The sequence below is a fragment of the Cebidichthys violaceus genome, unplaced genomic scaffold (genome assembly GCF_023349555.1).
Source record: "Cebidichthys violaceus isolate CVI_PGR_0920_01 unplaced genomic scaffold, fCebVio1.0.p SCAF_6, whole genome shotgun sequence".
Classification (NCBI taxonomy): domain Eukaryota; kingdom Metazoa; phylum Chordata; class Actinopteri; order Perciformes; family Stichaeidae; genus Cebidichthys; species Cebidichthys violaceus.
The window spans coordinates 10521689-10540044 of record NW_027176816.1 but is presented as its reverse complement, the minus strand read 5'-3'; the positions used below and the strand labels follow the sequence as shown (position 1 = coordinate 10540044).

Here is an 18356-nt window from a genome sequence, read left to right as displayed (position 1 = left end):
GCTGACGAGGTCAAACTCATATCTGCACGATGAGCATCTGGTATGTCGAATTAAATGAGATTCAAGTGCATTGGTGCATGGTTCTTTGCCTTTTGAGCATTTCTGTGTTCTGATTTATACACATGTGCGCTAGTCTCTTTGTGCCTTTACAAATGCACGCGTTGTGTGTGAATGAGTCTAGGAAATCCGTCATTTTGTGTGTGGCAGACGTCCCTCTCACACTCGTCAGACACTCAAACATTTCCTCGAGTGCTTTGCGGTGCTGCAGACCTGATGTAAACAATGTCACTGCAGTATAGGAGAAACAGTTTACATCATCATATTGCTGGCTCGTTTCTCTCCCCAAACAAGACCAGACCAGTATTAAACTAAACAGAAACACATTTGTATTAAGAATGCTTTCAGTAAATCTCAATTTGCTGTTAAGTATTTGATCTATGAAAAAGAAGGAGCAGCTGGGTTTCACATAGAGGAAGCATCATGAAGCAAATGTGACATGTTGTTTCTGTCAAATATATTTATCCGAAATTAGAATTGGATGGCTTAACTCATGACAAACCGGCCTACTAATCATCTCCTGAAGGGAAAAAGTTAAGGGCTGGACGTTTATGTATTACATATCTCTATGTCATTACAGAAGACATATACGAGCTCTAGGAGAGCTTAACAAGTCGACTGAGAATGAACAGAAATGTGTCTCTCCTATGTTTCCGTTCAGGGAGTCATCTCAGAGACCTGTGTGGCCAAGGAGAACAAAGTGTGGAATGAAATGTTGAAAAGAGGAAATATGTCTCTGCTCTCCCACCCTGGGATCTGGGGTTTTAAGTGTCTGTGTGGTCTTACTGACATTAAGTGGCAATAAAGGGAGTGGTGTTAAACAGAAAATGAAGTGGTTTGATTACTAAATCTGGTTTTGTCTCACTGGGAGATTTCAGGGAGTAGTCTTAACATCCAGCCAGCATTTATTCACTGCATATATAGCAAGGGTCAGGTTATTTGGTGGACACAAAAACTGACAACATTTATTAACCTTTGATCATCAAGGGGAGGTCAGCTGACCATAAATGCTCCTTCCCAGCAATACCACGCTGCTGCTTCATGCCGTTGAAACTTTTAAACTGACCGCGGAAACCACAGCTTTGTGTCTTGAAAAAGGGTGTGTATAGAAATTGAAACATCACATTATTATTTGCATTTGCTCTGAGACATATGTGTCATTAACATAAACAAACAAGAACATTGCCAAGACCTCTGGCAGCCTCTCCCAGCCTTGTCAATTTGCAACACTCAGCCTGATTTCCCGTGGGGTGTGTTGATTTTGGAGCATACAATAGGAGGACATTGTGGTTCCAAAGAAAGCTCAAGATTTTAAAGTTCAATGGCAGAAGAAGGTGTGAAACAACAACAAAATCACTTCCTACACGTACACGTTTAACAATTGTTCTACTGGTTGAGGAACCCAACCACTCAAGTGGATTAATTAAACGTTTATTTTACATGTGACTACTTTGGCTAAAGCAGCAGAGAGGGTGACTCCAGACAGCAGGAGTGGAGACAAAAGTCTTCTTCATGACAGAAAGAAAAACATTTTTAGTATTATTTTTTCTTTATTTTGAGAAATATGAGCAGTAACAGTACCACAGGCTACAAATCATTTTAATCATGCATGGTCTGATATAACAGTATAACACAGCATCATGATTTGGCGTGGACACATTCATTTTTTTATATATGCTATGTCTAAATGCAGTCAAGAAATTTGCTCAAAGACCAGGAAAATGTTTCTCATACTTTTTCTTCTCCAAGTTTGTCCTGGGCAGACCAATAATTTGGGACTTTCAACCTCTTTGGCACCCAAATGCATGTTGCGGAAACTTTTTAAGGGATTTAAAGAGGTTTGCCAAAATAGTGCAGTGATTAATTGCTATGTGACCCAAAAGTACTTAAAGGGAAAGATGGCATTATTGATCTGCCATGTCAGAAACAATTAACTAACTAACTAACTAACCGGCAAGGTATTATCTGCACCTCTTAAATTTTGCTAAATGCCAATCGATTTTTGTGTTAAATCTGATAGACCAAATACTGCTGTGCATCTCCAGAGTCGGCGTCATCAGCAATCTGGCATTATTGCTGTTGTTGTTCTGGGAGAACGTAGCATGTTTCAAACAGTAAAGAGGAAGGGAGGAAGTTTGGACACCCCAGAGCTCCTGCTTGGTTAATTCTACTTGATAGGACTTTGCTTTTCGCCAGTCGATTATGTCCATGGAGCACAGTGACAGAGCCAACATGGAGCTAACAGCAAAGCCAAACATGTTCTATGAAGAGTGACCCGGCCAGGGAGAGGCAAGTTTGGACATGGAGAGCAGTTTCCAGTATAAACAGCCAATGTTCAGTGGAGAGAAGTCGTATTCTGTAATGCTAACAGGAAATTTGGACACATTCACTCACACACAGATGTGCAATTGTACGAGACTACAGTCAACAGGACCCCGTACACAAACACAACCACAGACACACGCAAATATCGTAAAAGCTGTTCAAAGCCGGACAGCTGGCCTTTCAAAGTCTTTGGTCTCAGCAGCTGTTTGATCCACAAAAAAACTCTGCAATGACTTCTAGACAGCACTGAAAACATTCAGTCATGGCAAGAAACTCTCTCCAAAGTGTGTGAGAGGATTTTTCCAAACATCTACCAGCCACCCCCATCATGTAGCCAATCAAATATTCATGTTAGGATAAAAAAAAAAGAAACTTGCTTAGCTTCCTGGCAGGCGTAAGAGCTGCAACCAACATTTACCAACATTTTGGCAACAAAAAGAACAAGAGACAGACCACACAGGGTCTCTGTGTCTCTTTTTCTCATTGATATAAAGGGGAGTTGCTGTATCGCAACTAATGTTTAGTCCTGTATTACACCACTGTAAAGTATACTTTCATTTTTAAAAGATTTACAGTTTGCTAGTTTTTTAGCTTATGCTTATGTTTTTCAACAAACATAATTTACTAATGCATCAGAATGAGATTACATACAGTATACTGGCCCAGCTTCTGTCCCCTTAAGGACTCAATACTTTAAGGAATTATATTTAGGTGCCATTCTTAAGAAGAAAGTGGACGTTTCAATTGTAGTGCTACTGCATAGTTGACTATGGTCACATTATGCTTTCATAAGTATATTTATTAAAATTGTAAATTACAAAACAGGTAGTTTTTCAGTGCTTTATTATAAAGTGATTCCAAAAAGTATTCCCATTCGAACCCTTACTCATTAGAGTGTTTTCTACTCTGCCCTTTAACATTGAGTTGTGGATAGCTTTTTAGCAACTAAACATACGATGTTCAGGGAACGTTGAACGAAAACCAACATTTACAGTCAGGAGGTCTAGACAGGACAGCCTCTCACTTTCCTGCACTCAGACACCAAAAACACTAGATTCAAACAAAGTGGAACTGATCACAGCTCTACTGATAAAACCAAACCATGTGGGAAGCCAGATTACTGGCACCATCAAGCTTGTCGCGATAGAATAAATCGCACAAACTCTCGAAGAAATGAACGGAACTCTGACATGTACACACAATTCCTCGCTCGTTTTCTCAAAGCTGAATTGTTCACAAACTCAAAATGCTGAACTGGCTATCTCTACTACGATCCCTACTCTGCGCTCAAAAGGTATTGTTTGTGCACACACAGCATAATAATTCATCAGACAGAGATGGTGCAAATAACTTCCTGATTAGATAATCAGTCCTATTGTCAGCAGATAGATGCAGCAGAAAAATGTGTTAACAGCCAGAGCAAGACCCTGCATGCTTGGCTGAAGTCACTGAGTGCCTCCCCTCGGCATGTTATTTATTTGTCTGAGCTGTAATTAATGATGGTGAAGGTTATGAGGTTGTGACTCTGGGAAGAAACGCTATCAGTAAGAACATGTTTAAGGTGGTAGACACTTGTCAGTAGTAGGCTGTGGAGACAGAGGCTTTCATTAAAGAGATAAAAAAAAAAGCACTGGTTAACTTATTTTTCACTCACTTTTAATGTCAGGGTATGAGAACGGTCATGCAGCTGCAGTAGAGAACTGGAACTTTCTCTTTTTCATTCTGTCTCTGTCTCATATGTATGTCTTATGTATGCGCACACAAACATCCAAAAAAACAATGTGAAGACCTTTCACCTTTCAACCTCTACTACATTTTGTCAAACTCAGTTATGTTTAACAGACGCAGACAGCAAACAAAGGAGATGGAACGTGTGTGTGTGTGCCTCTTTTGCTTTGTAGATGCCAGTGGATACAGCGGCAATCCATCTAGTTTGACTCTGTAACATAGAGAGACGTGAAGGAATGCAGAAAGATGCCTGTGTTGTTTAAAAAAAGACAAACATCTCCATCTGTTACTCACACAATTTCACACACACACAATTTCACACACACACACACACACACACACACACACACACACACACACACACACACACACACACACACACACACACACACACACACACACATTGTATGACTCCTTTGGCACCAGTAGGGTAGAGTTACTCACTCCCTGTGTTAATAATGCATTTTGACTCCTCCTCTCCGCCATGGACAGTACAGTAGCACTCACGAGCACACACACCTGTGTGAGCCCCGCGCAGAGGAAACACCTAATAAAACGGATATAAGACACCCAAGACACACCTGCCACTTCAAACACAGAGAACATATAGCCTACCTATGGACACACACTAACACCTTCTTACCAGCTCCAGATAGCGGTGGCTGTCAGACTTCTTGTGCCATGAGCACAAGAAGACACAAAAAGTCACAGTCATTTTAAAACTATAAAAACAGCGTCTTCATCTTGTGTGTGTGTGTGTGTGTGTGTGTGTGTGTGTGTGTGATGTATGTGTGTAAACCAGTAATTGGTTCCAGTTTATGTATTCTGAGCTCCACTGAAGCCACAGAGAGCTTTTTCTCCAACTGGGACCAAATTTAACGACGTCTCAGTACATCAAAGAAAAGAGACATCATTACAAAATCTCTTCCTTCCCTCCTTAACTTATTCTTTCTCCTCCTTTCTTTCTGTGATTCTTTCTTTGTTAATTTCCATTTTCTGTCCATTCTTCATTGCTTGTTTTATTTGTTTATGTTGTCATATTGACAAGACTAAGAGTCCACCGCCATTTCAGCAGCTCTGTGAGAATGACCTTAAACACAATGGCCCTAGTGGTCCTGGCCTTAGTGTAGCCATTACATTTGCACGTAGTTATTGATCTCAATAAACAGATTCTGCATTCACTTGTAGAATGTGTAGGCATGGGGACAATATTTTGGCATTGGAAGCGTTCTGGTTCCCATTTGTAGTCCAAGTAGTATTGACCAATCCTGTTGAAGCAGGCTTTGGTTGAATGCAGGTTAACAGTCAGCGTGGAGAGCAAAATAGGTGGAAGGCATGATTTAAAATTAGCTCGTAAAATCTTGTATCTAAAGTTGCTAATTGGACTGTAAACAATGAGCAGCACACAGAAAAGAAAGTATTGGCCCGAATGTCTGCTAGCTACACCGGAACCCTAGAAATAAACACCCCTGCCTCAAAAGCCCATGGATTCCGAGATTGATTAGTTACAAACAAACAAAGTATGGGACAAATTCAATTTTGATGTGATGATAGGTAAAAAGTTCAGGGATCACAAAAGTTAGTACAATTCACCCTATGGCGACATTTCACTCAAGAACACGAATGTTAACCCTTATTTTAGCGCTGCATCGATTTCAAGAAATCACCAAAGTCAATAGGTTTCATCCTCTGGGGAGTATGAATGTCTACACACATTTTCACTGAAATATTTCAGTCTTGACCTAAGTGGAGGATCAACCTACAGGCTGGCATTGCCATCCCTGGAGTCACGCCACTAGCATGACTAAAGGTTCATTCCTGCAGACGGTTGCACTACCTGCTTTCTATGTCAGGTTTTTCTTTCATGTTTATGATGCTCCTATAACCGTGATTATCTTCGTCTTCTGCTTTCTTCCCCTCCTCATCTGCTGTGAAGTACAACATACCTCATCCAGGCTAATAAACAGAAAGCTGAGTCAGCTTGTGAGGAGGTGAAACGACTCAAGGTGCTGACACATTCCTAGACACTGGTTCCATTCATTATACTTTTTTTAAAGCTGAAATTGTACTCCGAAATGGTTTGTTTCTTTACATTAGTTGAGGTATTGGATTCAGAATCCCCCTCTCCTCTTTTCTCTTGTTGTAAACATGGTCATAATTACATGAACACTCTCCTAACTTTGTTTGTCTTCTCTCATATTCCCCCCTCGTCCTGTATGTAATACTTTACACCTCCCTTCTCATCTCCTTTTATTTTCCTTAATTCCATCTCCTTCTTCCTCGCACTGTATTTCCAGGGCTCATTAAGAGAGGAAGTCTTGCCTCAATTTTCCTCTTTCACAGAACCAATAAGTCCTTATTTGGCCTTACTCAGACTTCTTCAGAGTCATTAATAGTCTATAGTTTATTGTGGGAGCAACATGGCACTTAATTGTCTAAGTAATATACTAGTATTAATAAAGTAACTATCTATCTATCTATGTATGCTATTTACTGTACACTAGTTTGTTATACTAGAGGCATATTCTGCACTTTCCATCAAATGTGCCATTTAGGGACTGTTGTTAAAAAGGGGCCACGAACAACAGAGCAGAGCAGAGACCGATGTGTTTCAGCTAGAATCTCTGAAAGCACATACACCAATTTGACAAGCCAGAGTTTGGCGTACACAAGTAACCTGCAGAGAGACGTTTCTCTGCTCTTAACTGGAGGCATTTTGTCAATAGCTGCTCAAAAGTGTAGGCGTGTGTGAGAGTCTGTTGGGTTCATTTTTGACCACATTGTCTGTCAGAGTTCAAGTTACTGGAAACAGTAATGACAATCCAAGTCGAGACACCAATCTCAGCTGGTAGAATAAAATGCTGCCAAAATAGGCAGGCGGCCAGGCAAACAAATTCAACAATCAGCAAACAGACAGGACATTGGCAACGGAGCTGGTTATCAAGTACAGGCAGGAAACTGGTCTTGATGGATACAGCAGCAGAGCCACATAGACAATCTTGGAAAGACTGGCTGAAAACTGGCCTCTACTATATATATTCTGTTTACTCCAAGGCTTCTTCAATGAGTAGCAGCTTGGTAGGCTGGTGTATGGGTCAAGTGAGAAGCCCAGTCAAGCAGGACAGGGTATGAAAATTTCCAGAAAAGACACTCTGGAAGTGGGAAGAGAGAAAATGTCTCAGGGTGTATTTAGACTCATGATTTAGGCTGTTCTTACGAAAAGTAATCCATTGTCATTTGTATATATCACATATTATGTACGTATATTTGTACGTAATCCTGTAATCCAAGAAATACAACATACAATAGGCTATAGAGAGCGACTATCGCATCATAGGTTGGGCTTGATGGGTGAGTCCAAAAACGTCGCTGCTGTTTGTGTCCCATGTAAGACGGTGTTGATTTATTTGGTATGTAACTTCCGTACTTAAATAAACCCACTTCCGTAGTTATTTCAACCCCAACCACAATCTTTTCATAAAACTAACCAAGTAGTTTTGTTGCCTAAACCTAACCAAGTTGTTTCCAGTGATGACAGTGATGAGTTTGTTTGTTTTTTTAAACACTGTGATAGACACATATTGCTGGACATAGATGAACGCACAAAAATGAAGTATAAGCTCTCAAAATATATGAGAAAAAAACAGTAAATGAGGATACGTTGCATATTTAAATGAAAATGTGTTAAAACAAGCAAGAATCAAAAGTTACCTGTGGTTCCTTCCCCGTTTGAATGCAGTCCTCTCTGTTTCCAGGTAATGGAGGCCAGGAAATCTATAAGGGAAGAGAAGAAGAGAAAGATAGAGGAACAGAGAAAAACGTGTGATGATTAATGACCTCATATGATTAATGACCTCATATCTTTGAAGAAATGCAAACAACCATCTTATTCAACCATATTGCAAAATGAAATTACTTTGTTGAACCCAGACAGTCTTTATGTGAGTATGTTAATGCAATCAAACGATACGAATCAGCCCATGTGTGGTTAAATTTGAATTATTTTCCCTCAAATTCAAGAGCAATTAGAGGCAAATTGAGCAGAGCAGATGCTCTACATATGATGAAACAAAGGCTTTGGAATGAAGAGCTGAGGACTTTGGGAGTTAACTTTTGGCTTCTAAAGCTGAAACTTTTGATTGAGACATGACAGACACATTTATTATTCCAGTTATTCCAGTTATATAAAAGGGTTGGTTCTTCCAAAAAAAAAAAAAAACCTAACAAATTTTCTAACAAACCTCTAGAGGTAGCCAAGCAGATAACCTTGATTTTTTATGTCCAGGTTGGGAGAATATCTTTCTGACATTTCTGCCTGCACTTCAGTATAACAGAGTATTAATGCATGATGCGTACTTCACATATTTGATGCTCCCAGAAAAACTTTTTCCGGTTTAATTATCCGATTGGAAAAACCTTCTACTTCTATTGTCTGTATGGACAATACAGACCCAACAACATAAAGAACAGAAACAAGGGGAATCTTTGTGATGCTATGAAAAACTTTTTTAAAAGGTTTGACGCACAGGCGTCAACTGTCAATCTTCTGTTTTGTGCCTGAAATAAAATTACAGCTTTGGCTTTAACCAAGCAGGAAAGCAGCTCAGTCAAACCTTCAGAGTATCCTAACAAGACCATCTGGAGCTTAAAAAAAGTACAAATAAATATATGAATAAATCAATTTTCAACTCAAATTTTCACAGTATAGATCTAAGATTTCCTGATTAGGAAAGTCCCAAAGTCTTCCTCTCATTCTGCCAGTGAAACAAGGAGAAGAAGTCAATTTCAGAAAAGCATGACATATTATTTGGACCTGAAACAATGGGACTAGTTGTCATACTGCTTTCAGAAAATGAAAAATTAAATAAAATTGCCACTGAAGAGGAAAGACCAAGTCTGTCTCAGTACTGAGACTATGACGTGTGTGTGAAACTGTAGTTTCGTACAGACTACCAGAGAATTTCTCCGGCACAATAACTCTTTGTCTAGGAACTGGCTTTGTTTTGGCCAACAGGGAGAAAAGAAACCAGAGAAAAAAGCAAATGCTCCTGACTTGCATTACAATGTGTGATTAAGTTCAGTGCGTATTGAGATCACGTGTGTCGAGGGGCCACTGTGGTAGCTATGGTGTTTTGAAGAGTGTGAGAGAATGGGAAGTTATTAAAATGATAGAAACCAAAATAGAGAGAGTTGAAAAGATGAGTGAATGTTTCTCCTCCCTGAATTTCATATCAGCAGTAAAATCTGAGACAATTTTTGTCATAATTCCAATGCATCACAGGCAACACAGTGGACTCACTGTACATCAGGATGACTGAAACCTGGCTCACAAAGATTTAAATTCTCGACAAGTCCTGTATGGATGAAGGATGTGACATTGGAGTACCTAGAAATACTTTAACCCCACTAATGTAATAGAAAATGACAATGGTTCATAAAAATTCAATGTAAAATATGAATGAAATTTCGGATAGGATATTAATCAAATTGAGAGTGCATTGAAGAAGTCTTTATGGCGAAGCAAACTGGCCTTTGGCTCAAAGGAAGGTATTTCATATGAACTAGTGGTACAAGTATGAATATTTGTAGCCTATAGGCAGGGTTATAGGTACAAAGAGGCAAATAAATTAAACCAAGTTTCTAGCTCTTAGTATTTTCTCAGTGAAAACTCATCATCTGATTGGAAGGTCCGTCTTACACTCACCCTACAGTACTTTTGTCTAAAAGCCGACTTGCAAATGTGGGAATCCATGAGAAACAACAATTTGTTTCATGCCTGACTGAAATGAGTAAATAAATTAGGGCCGGTCTAAAACTTGGCATCAAATAGTCCTAATCTCTGGACCAGTTTCTTTGGCACAATGCTGGACTGATATGAATGTGTGCCTGTCAAAAGGCCTGGCTCACACACTCAGTTTGACCTAAGGCACCCTGATAGCATGCCTGACTGATACTGATATCCTGTGAAATCAGGCCCTGCCTCAGATCTGGCTGGCAATGATCTGAGTCAGTGTACTACAATATTCCATCCATCATCCAAGAGTCTCGCTCCGCACGCTTTAGGAAATACAGCCAACCTCCACCAGCCATCCACGTTCCTTCCTATGTTTAACTATTTCTTGACACACCATCAGTGTGACTCTTTGCTCTTTCATTTTTTAATCCCCTCTCAGACATCATTCACATTAGTTACGTCTTAGATATTTGAACTTAGAACAGTGTTTAATATGTAAGGGCCAGAGGCCATCTCTAAAATCACCAAGGAAGCACAGCGACATAAACATACACTGCATACACGCGCGTAAACACTGAGCAAAATCAACCAGCTGTCTGAACATGCTGAAACATATTTGAGGTGCCAACGACATTTCCACGCCAAAAGAAAAAAGAAACCAACATTTTATATATGATAATCAAAGCTTTCTGCTTATGTTTTAAGGAAGGAGAAAATTGAATATTTACTCCATCATGTAAAACATTTACATGAACTAAATCACTATTTGCTGTTGTTTTTCCAGGGTAATTACCATCAGGGCCAATTGGCAAACAATAGGTATTCATGGCAAAGAGATATTGTAAACTCTAGTGGGCAGAGTTTGAGCTGGACAACTGAGTAGAAACATTTCAGTCACATAACCTTATTAGACATATCAGTGTGTGCTGCTGCAGCGGCAGCAGATGCCGAAACAAGGAAGGGACTGACATTCAACCCAAACACAAACATCTTAACAAAATAGATTTAAAGGAATAGTTACCAATTTTGGGACATACACATTCACTTTCTGTCCAAAGATGGCGTGTTTAATCCGAAGACATGGTTTGTACTTCTTAACATAAAGAGTGGAAGCAAGGGAAATTGCAAACCCTGTCCTAAGATACACATACCAGCACATTTTAAAGGTCATAAATAACATGTTGCACCTTGTTCTTTAAAGACAGGCTAGCTGCTTCTTGTCCTTATGCTATGCTAAGCTAAGCTAATTTACTACTGGCTCTAGTACATCTGCCAGTTTTTGACATTGACGCTGGTTGTCACGGCAACATTGATTTCATGTAAACATGTGTTCTCTGAGTGATAATTTATTTTCTGAAGGTGTACACAGTATTTATTCTGTTCTTTTTCTTTTCTTTTCTCCTTCTTTAAGCATTGTTTTTTACAGAGTATTTGGCTGATGTGCGTCATCTCTTAATAAACCTTTGTTTCACTGAACTGGCTTCACAGATACATTTCCTAACGGCTGGCTCCGTTAGAAGCCCGGGCATTAAGGCTCAAAAAGCTTGCAGCAAACTAGAGTATCAGCAAGCTTCATATGTGATCATCAGCCAAGACAGAGAGCAGTGAGAGGAGGCTAAGACAGGAATAATAGGGCGGATGAGGTGGGCGACATCTGGCTCTCTTTGTACATAAATTCCCTTTTCACTCATGCACTTTGTCACATACACACAAATACACACACACTGATGGTTTTAGCTAAAGTGCAGAAGCACTCAGGGGTTTTCTGTTTTCGAGAGTTATTTCTGTTCTGTGCTTACTAAACCAGTTTAATGGAACATCGACTATAACCGCCCTGCTGGAAAGTGAAATATGAATTAATGTATGCTGCACATTTTCCCAGAACTATTCTTCTACAGATATGGAGATGAAATCTAAATCTGTTTATTTCCCTCTGTTCAAAGCCCTTCAATAAATCCTCTCTGAAAACTCACAAGATATCACTTAAAGGAATACTAACTCCATGAATCACAAGTAAACATATCTGTCTTTTGTTCTACTGGGAAAATGACATGACATTTGAATTCCACTCTAATCGGAGAAACAGTATTTCCGCTATTGTCAACATAGTGTATCTGCAGCACTGCATCACAATGTCATACACTCTGATTGTTTAAATGAATACATTTCATTTACAGATAAGTTTCAAAATGAAAGATCCAAATGCTGAAGCGATAATAAAAGCATTCTTCTCTCTCTCTGTTAGTCTGACTCTCAGTGTTTGATGACAGTGGAAATATGTAGCTCAGTTAACAAATCTGACTTCTGGATCATAATTCATCTCTCATGTCTTTCTGGAAGCCAAATAAACTGTAACGTTCGCAGCATAACCACTGTGTTTGACAAGCCTGAATGATAAATTAAACGTACTGATTAAAGGTGACATATATGTAAAAACAAGGTCTGATTAACGACTAGCTGCACTTTTACAGGTGTGAGATTGTAGAAATGTTTTGGCAAAGGAAGCAAGATGCAAAACTTGCTTGTTTAGGTTAGAACAAACCCTTTTTATAGAACAAGAGGTGCAAACCCTAAAAATCGTACTGCAATAAATGCATTTTATCCATAAATTTGCATCTATACTGTTTGTATATATACTGTATATAGTATAATTGATCATTATAAAACTCAAGTGTCATCTATTCATTTAAAAAAAAAGAAACTTTCTTTAAGCTTTGTTCAATAGTTTCAGCAATGTTTTCTGTTCCAATTTCAGTGATGATGCAACAGCAGTAAAATAGAATAAAAATGGCTGTTCAGGTTTGAATCGTCACATTAACGGTTGATTTATGAGTGTAAGAATGCTTTAACAGATGTTCTGCAAAGAGAATTCAGGAAAAAACATAAAAATTGTACACCTATCACTTCAAGTCATATATTATCTTCTAGAGATTGAAACCACTGCAGCATAAATCAAAATGAAGCGATGAATGTAGACCGTACAGTGACTAACCTTTTACAAAACATCAATCGCCAGAGCAGAATACCATTAAAATACTTAAATAACTTTCAACTTATGCTATTTATTGTCAACAAAAGCCTCACCTCTTTGGACTCGCTGCTGGTAGGTCCCAGCATGAGAGAGTAGAGGATATCTTTTCCTCCCAGGAAGAGGCGGTCACGGTACTCGTCCAGGAAGACGGCGGTAAGAGAGAGCTGGCCATGGTGGCCGCTGAAGATAGACGACCTGTTGGTGGACAGCAGGTCTGCAGAGAGAGAGAGAGAACAGAAGAAAAGGGTGAGCAAAGTCATCAGTTTTATTTTTTACCCAACTTAAGAAATTCCTTTTAAGCAACAGAGCATGAAATCCAAGCAGGAGAAGATTAAACAGAGAGAATAGTGGTGAGTTAAACGAAGTTATGACAGTGATGAAGAAGATTGTCTTCTGTTCTTTCAACATCACTGATGGATTTTAAAATGTACCCTATTTTTATGTTGAAGCCTGTTGTGTGTGTAAGGCTTGTTTCCGTTTCCAATAGTGAAACAGATACATTTTCCCAACAGTTTAATGTTATTTGATAGCGATTTCCTCCTGCTTGTTCTCCAATATCTGACAGTGAACAAACATTGAATGACAGTTCAATGTTTAATCCCTCAAATGCTGGATGTAAAGCCATATTGTTATCATAAGAGAGTTGTGTAAAACTATTTTCCCCGGTCGCATTGCAAAGGAGACTGATCTGATATGAGAAGATTAATCTTCTCAACACCTTAAATTTGGCTCCCTTGTGGTGCTGCTGCCTTAAAGTTAATCTGACAGTCTGACGAAACTGAGCTCAGACTTGTACTGTATTGAAAGTGATGTGTACATGTTCTCTTCAGTACCACAAAAAAATCATATCTCTCTCGTGGGAATCGACATGTAGCATCGCCTTTTGTTCCGCTAAACATAGTTATCTCCAAAAACCCGCTCCTGTTGCTGTCAACGCATTATCCCTGTGCATTAAAGGATGTTCCCAGAGAAGACCACAGAACCAGTCAGAACAGGAAATGAATGCGTGATAGAATGTAAGAAAACAGGCAATGATTCGTCAAAGCCAACATCTCGTCACAGTAACTATTGTATTTAAATCCAGTGATGCTAAACAATCTGAAAACCTCAACTGTTAAGTTACTGAAGTGCAGAACTTTATGAGAGCACACACACACACACACACACACACACACACAAACGATACATACTCCCATATAAGTAAGCATGTATCATTGGGGGAACAGGAGTCCATCTGCACACACCAGCCTGCACCTGGCTCTCCTCTCTGATCTTGCAGCAGCATTAAAGTCAAAAGGTTGATGCAACGACTCTGCAGGAGTGGTAGAGAACGGGTTGAATTCAAGTTCAGATAGACGTGGGGTGTCTTACACGTACGCACACACACACACGCACACACACACACTTCCACAGCTTCAAAAATCTTCCACTCTCTCACACAAACACCTGTTATATCTGTCTCTCCTACCTTCCCTTCATGACTCTTCTTTTGCGTCACAATTCTCTCTCTCTCTCTCTCTCTCTCTCTCTCTCTCTCTCTCTCTCTCTCTCTAACAAGATGAGGAGAGAAATGTGTGTGTGACGTCTTCGGTATGCCAAACTTTCAGCGGAGTCTTTTGGATGAATTGGTTTTCCGTCTACCTCTCATCACTTGTCTGTCGCGCTCGATATTCCTCTCTCTCTCTTTTTCACTCTTTCCAACACACACATTAACCTACACATACACACACACACACACACACACACACACACACACACACGGTGAGAAAGTAGGCCCAGTCACTCAGCACTCAGTAAGGGTATTGACTGAGTGATGCACAGGGGGCCTCCTGTACCAGCATCACCTTGTCCATCACTGGGGCCTTGCAGACACACAGATGATCTGTTTCTGTTAGAAATCTCTGGTTCTCAAACTCACAAGCTTCCACACACACAGACCTGCATTATCTACAGTACAGGACTGCAATAACACACACACACACACACACACACACACACACACACATATACAGATCGACAGAACAGCTTCACCTAAGATCACCCTCATTACCAGTGCAGAAGAAGTGGAGAACACTTTCAACAGTTTAACATCTATCATGTTTTCTCTGTGAATACACTCATTACCAGCAGCCAAATCAAAACCTGAACCAGCATCTGGTGAAACACTGTCCTCCACTGAGGCTGACCCACATCAAAGCCTTTTAAATGTTGTTACACAAAATCCTCTGTAGACAGTTATAAGGGGAATAGTTTCATAAGAAAGACTTAAAGCTGCTGGCAAGCGAATAATGAGCAGTCAAACAGGCAGGAAGACATTGGGGATGCTCTGTAGGGAGAGAAGGATTTAGAGAAATGAAGATAAAGTTGGAGGGGGAGTGTTGTGGCTTTTAGCGGCTGGTAAAAGCCAGAAAATAATGAGTAGGAAGAGAGATAGGCGGGCAAAGAAAGCCACAAGACAGACAGAGATTGTAAAGATGTATGATGGATTTATTGAGACCGCGTTTTCATGCCAAATGTTTTATTTTCTCAGTGCAGTTTGAATGCATTCATTATTGTGACATTTCACAATGAACATTTTGCTAAATGGTTTGGTGTTTTTCAATGAAAGCTGATATATGTACAATACTACATAACCGCCAAGCACAAAGGAAACATTAACACGCATACACTGATACAGGCAGACATGTAGAGGCCCGGATGTCACAGCTGGAATAAGTGTTTTCATGACACAGTTTATCAGCAGAACATGCAGGCAGCTCCACACACCGTCAGCTGATGACTTTCTGTCTCCACAAGTTCAACTTTTTCCACGTAGCTCTGAGCCCTAAGATGACCTCTGGCAGTGACGAAACTGTGTGTGTGTGTGTGTGTGTGTGTGTGTGTGTGTGTGTGTGTATGTGATGGGTTGAACGGGTGGTTTTGTGTGTGTGTGTGTGTGTGTGTGTGTGTGTGTGTGTGTGTGTGTGTGTGTTTGTGTGTGCGTGCGTGCGTACGTGCGTGCGTGCGTGTGTGTGTGTGTGTGTATGTGTGCTAAGACCTTCAACAGATACTGTATGTTTTAGATCTAATGTTCACGCCACACCTATTTGTTTGGACAGGAAAGATTGCAGAAGATGGATAATGCCATAGTTGTCAAATGTTTCAGAGGGTTAGGGTTGGAAGTGAGCAAAAGAAGTGATCATGTCCTTTAAAACTTTCATTTCATTTCAATTCTGGCCATAAATGTTTTCACCAAATTTCATGATAATGCATCCAAGAACTGTTGAGACATTTCACTCAAAACCACAAATGTAAACCTCATGGTGGCGCTAAATGAAAAGTCAGGGGATCACCAAAGTCTGTAGGATTCATCCTCTGGGGACCATGAATGTGTCTAGAAAATATCATGGCAGTCCATCAAACGGTTGTCGGACAAAAGATCAGTCTGGACCAAAGTGGTGGACCGACGAATTCTGTTTTCCTGTTTTCTTTCTATTGTATCATATAAATCACTCAGAAGTATATCTTCACGCATAAATACCACAGCCAAACACACACACACACACACACACACAGAGGGTAAAGGTGAGCTAACAGCTTCCATCTGCAGCTTGTTATCACTCCGGCAGCTCATCGCCTCACTGTGGAAACCACACCACTGTCTCACCTCTCACTAACCGTTCTCTCCTGCTGTCAATCCATCTTCACATCTCTTCCGTCTATCCGTTTAACCTCTCTCTACTCTCCATCATGCTCAGTCTCTTCTTTTTATCCATTTTTAACTTCCTCTCTTTCCTTTCTTGAAGTTAACTTCCAAACAGGTCTTCAATTTCATCTCTCATGTCTGTGCATCTGTCTTCCTGTCTCTCTCCCTTTTGCTGCTAGATATTTCTCTCTTGTCTCTCTCTTCATCCATCTTGTGTTCTTGGACCCTATATACATCAAAATCCCTCACATTCTCCATATAGGGAAACTTCTACATCTGTCTCCAATGTGCCTAAAGGCAGAGAGCCGATGCTGCATTGACAAACAGCCAAACCGAAGCGACATGCGGAAGAGCATCTGGTTTCACTGTAAGTGTCAAACCTCAGCTCGCAGCATGCAGTCTCAGTCACTTCAAAGATTTGTTTGCAGTAATTTATTCTGGGATGTGTTTACATTGTCAATGTTCCGCTTAGTCAGGCTGAGGCGTTCCTGTCTGTCAAATCTGAGAGTCAGACGACTCAGACTGTGCAATATCACTCACTGTTGCTATTTTTGTTTGATCAGGGAGCTTACATGGTTCTTTCATCACCCACTGACATGTAAAATAAACTTCTGATTAAAGATTTAAAAAAATAAAAAAAATATCTAGTGTGATGAAACTGAGGGCAGCGTCACTACAGAAATGTATTTGGTTAAAAAAAGGGAAAATGTTACAAAGTAGACATTTGCACTGACAAGTCTGGAAAACAAACAAATATAACTGAGCAGAGAATGAAAAAAGTTTACTTCCAAATCTCATGCTGACATCTCTAATGTACAAATTGGGCACAGGCAGAGTGTAAGCTGTGTTAAGCTGCAGACACGCACGCACACACACATGTAACTAGGCACATACGCACACACAATAGTATCAGTGTTATCGTTGGCTCAGTGGGAGAGGGGGACACATCTGAAGCCTATTAGACCTCCTGTGCTACAGAATGCATACCAGAACACACACACACACACACACACACACACACACACACACACACACACACACACACACACACACACACACACTATCATGAATTAAAAAGTCCGTTCAATCACACCTATTCCTCAGCTGACAAAACTCACTGACAGTCCGCTATCTCCAAATATTGCTTTGTTGACATTTTGTTTTCATATACTGTGAAACACACACACACACACACACACACACACACACACACACACACACACACACACACACACATAAAGACCCATTTGACTCATTACATCGCTGCTTCCCAGCGTATCATTAGCTGTATATTGTTGCAGTGTGTCAAGTATTTCTGGAATCTGCTGTATGCACAAAAAGTCATCTGCTTCGCCTCTTCTCACCACTCCTCCTCCTCCTCCTCACTCTCCTCTCCCAGGTCTCATATTCCCTCTCATCTTCCTCAGTTTGCCTGCGTGGTTTGTTGTGACATGTGCACAGGGCTGGACAAATCGCCTTCATTATGGATGGCTTTCTGGGCTATAACTTTTCATACGTACTGTATTTGCTGTAGTACAGAAAAAGAAGAAAAACAGTTATTTTACTGTACTGTTGCATTCATTTTTATCAATGTAAATGTGACAATTTCTCTTTATGTAGAATTTAGGCCACATCCTCATATCTAGATAGTGAGTGTGTTGATGAGTGCAGCAATTTAAACATTGTAGGGTAATAACATCTCATACTGTAATTTCTTTGCTGTACTGTGTTTACAGCTGATTTGAATATGTTAGCGTAACCATTACCTGCATTAGCATGTTAACTCATCATGGTGA

General features: G+C 40.1%; 1 protein-coding gene across 1 annotated transcript in view; it reads right to left on the bottom strand.

Moving 5' to 3' along the window:
- Nucleotides 1-18356, bottom strand: part of sema3bl (sema domain, immunoglobulin domain (Ig), short basic domain, secreted, (semaphorin) 3bl) — a 63748-nt gene that overhangs the window by 33637 nt on the left and 11755 nt on the right. The window contains exons 2-3 of the mRNA XM_068732730.1: nt 12929-13089; nt 7822-7884 (exon numbers count right to left, since the gene is read on the bottom strand). Coding sequence (XP_068588831.1) covers nt 7822-7884; nt 12929-13089 — 224 coding nt within the window. The remainder of the gene's footprint in view (nt 1-7821; nt 7885-12928; nt 13090-18356) is intronic.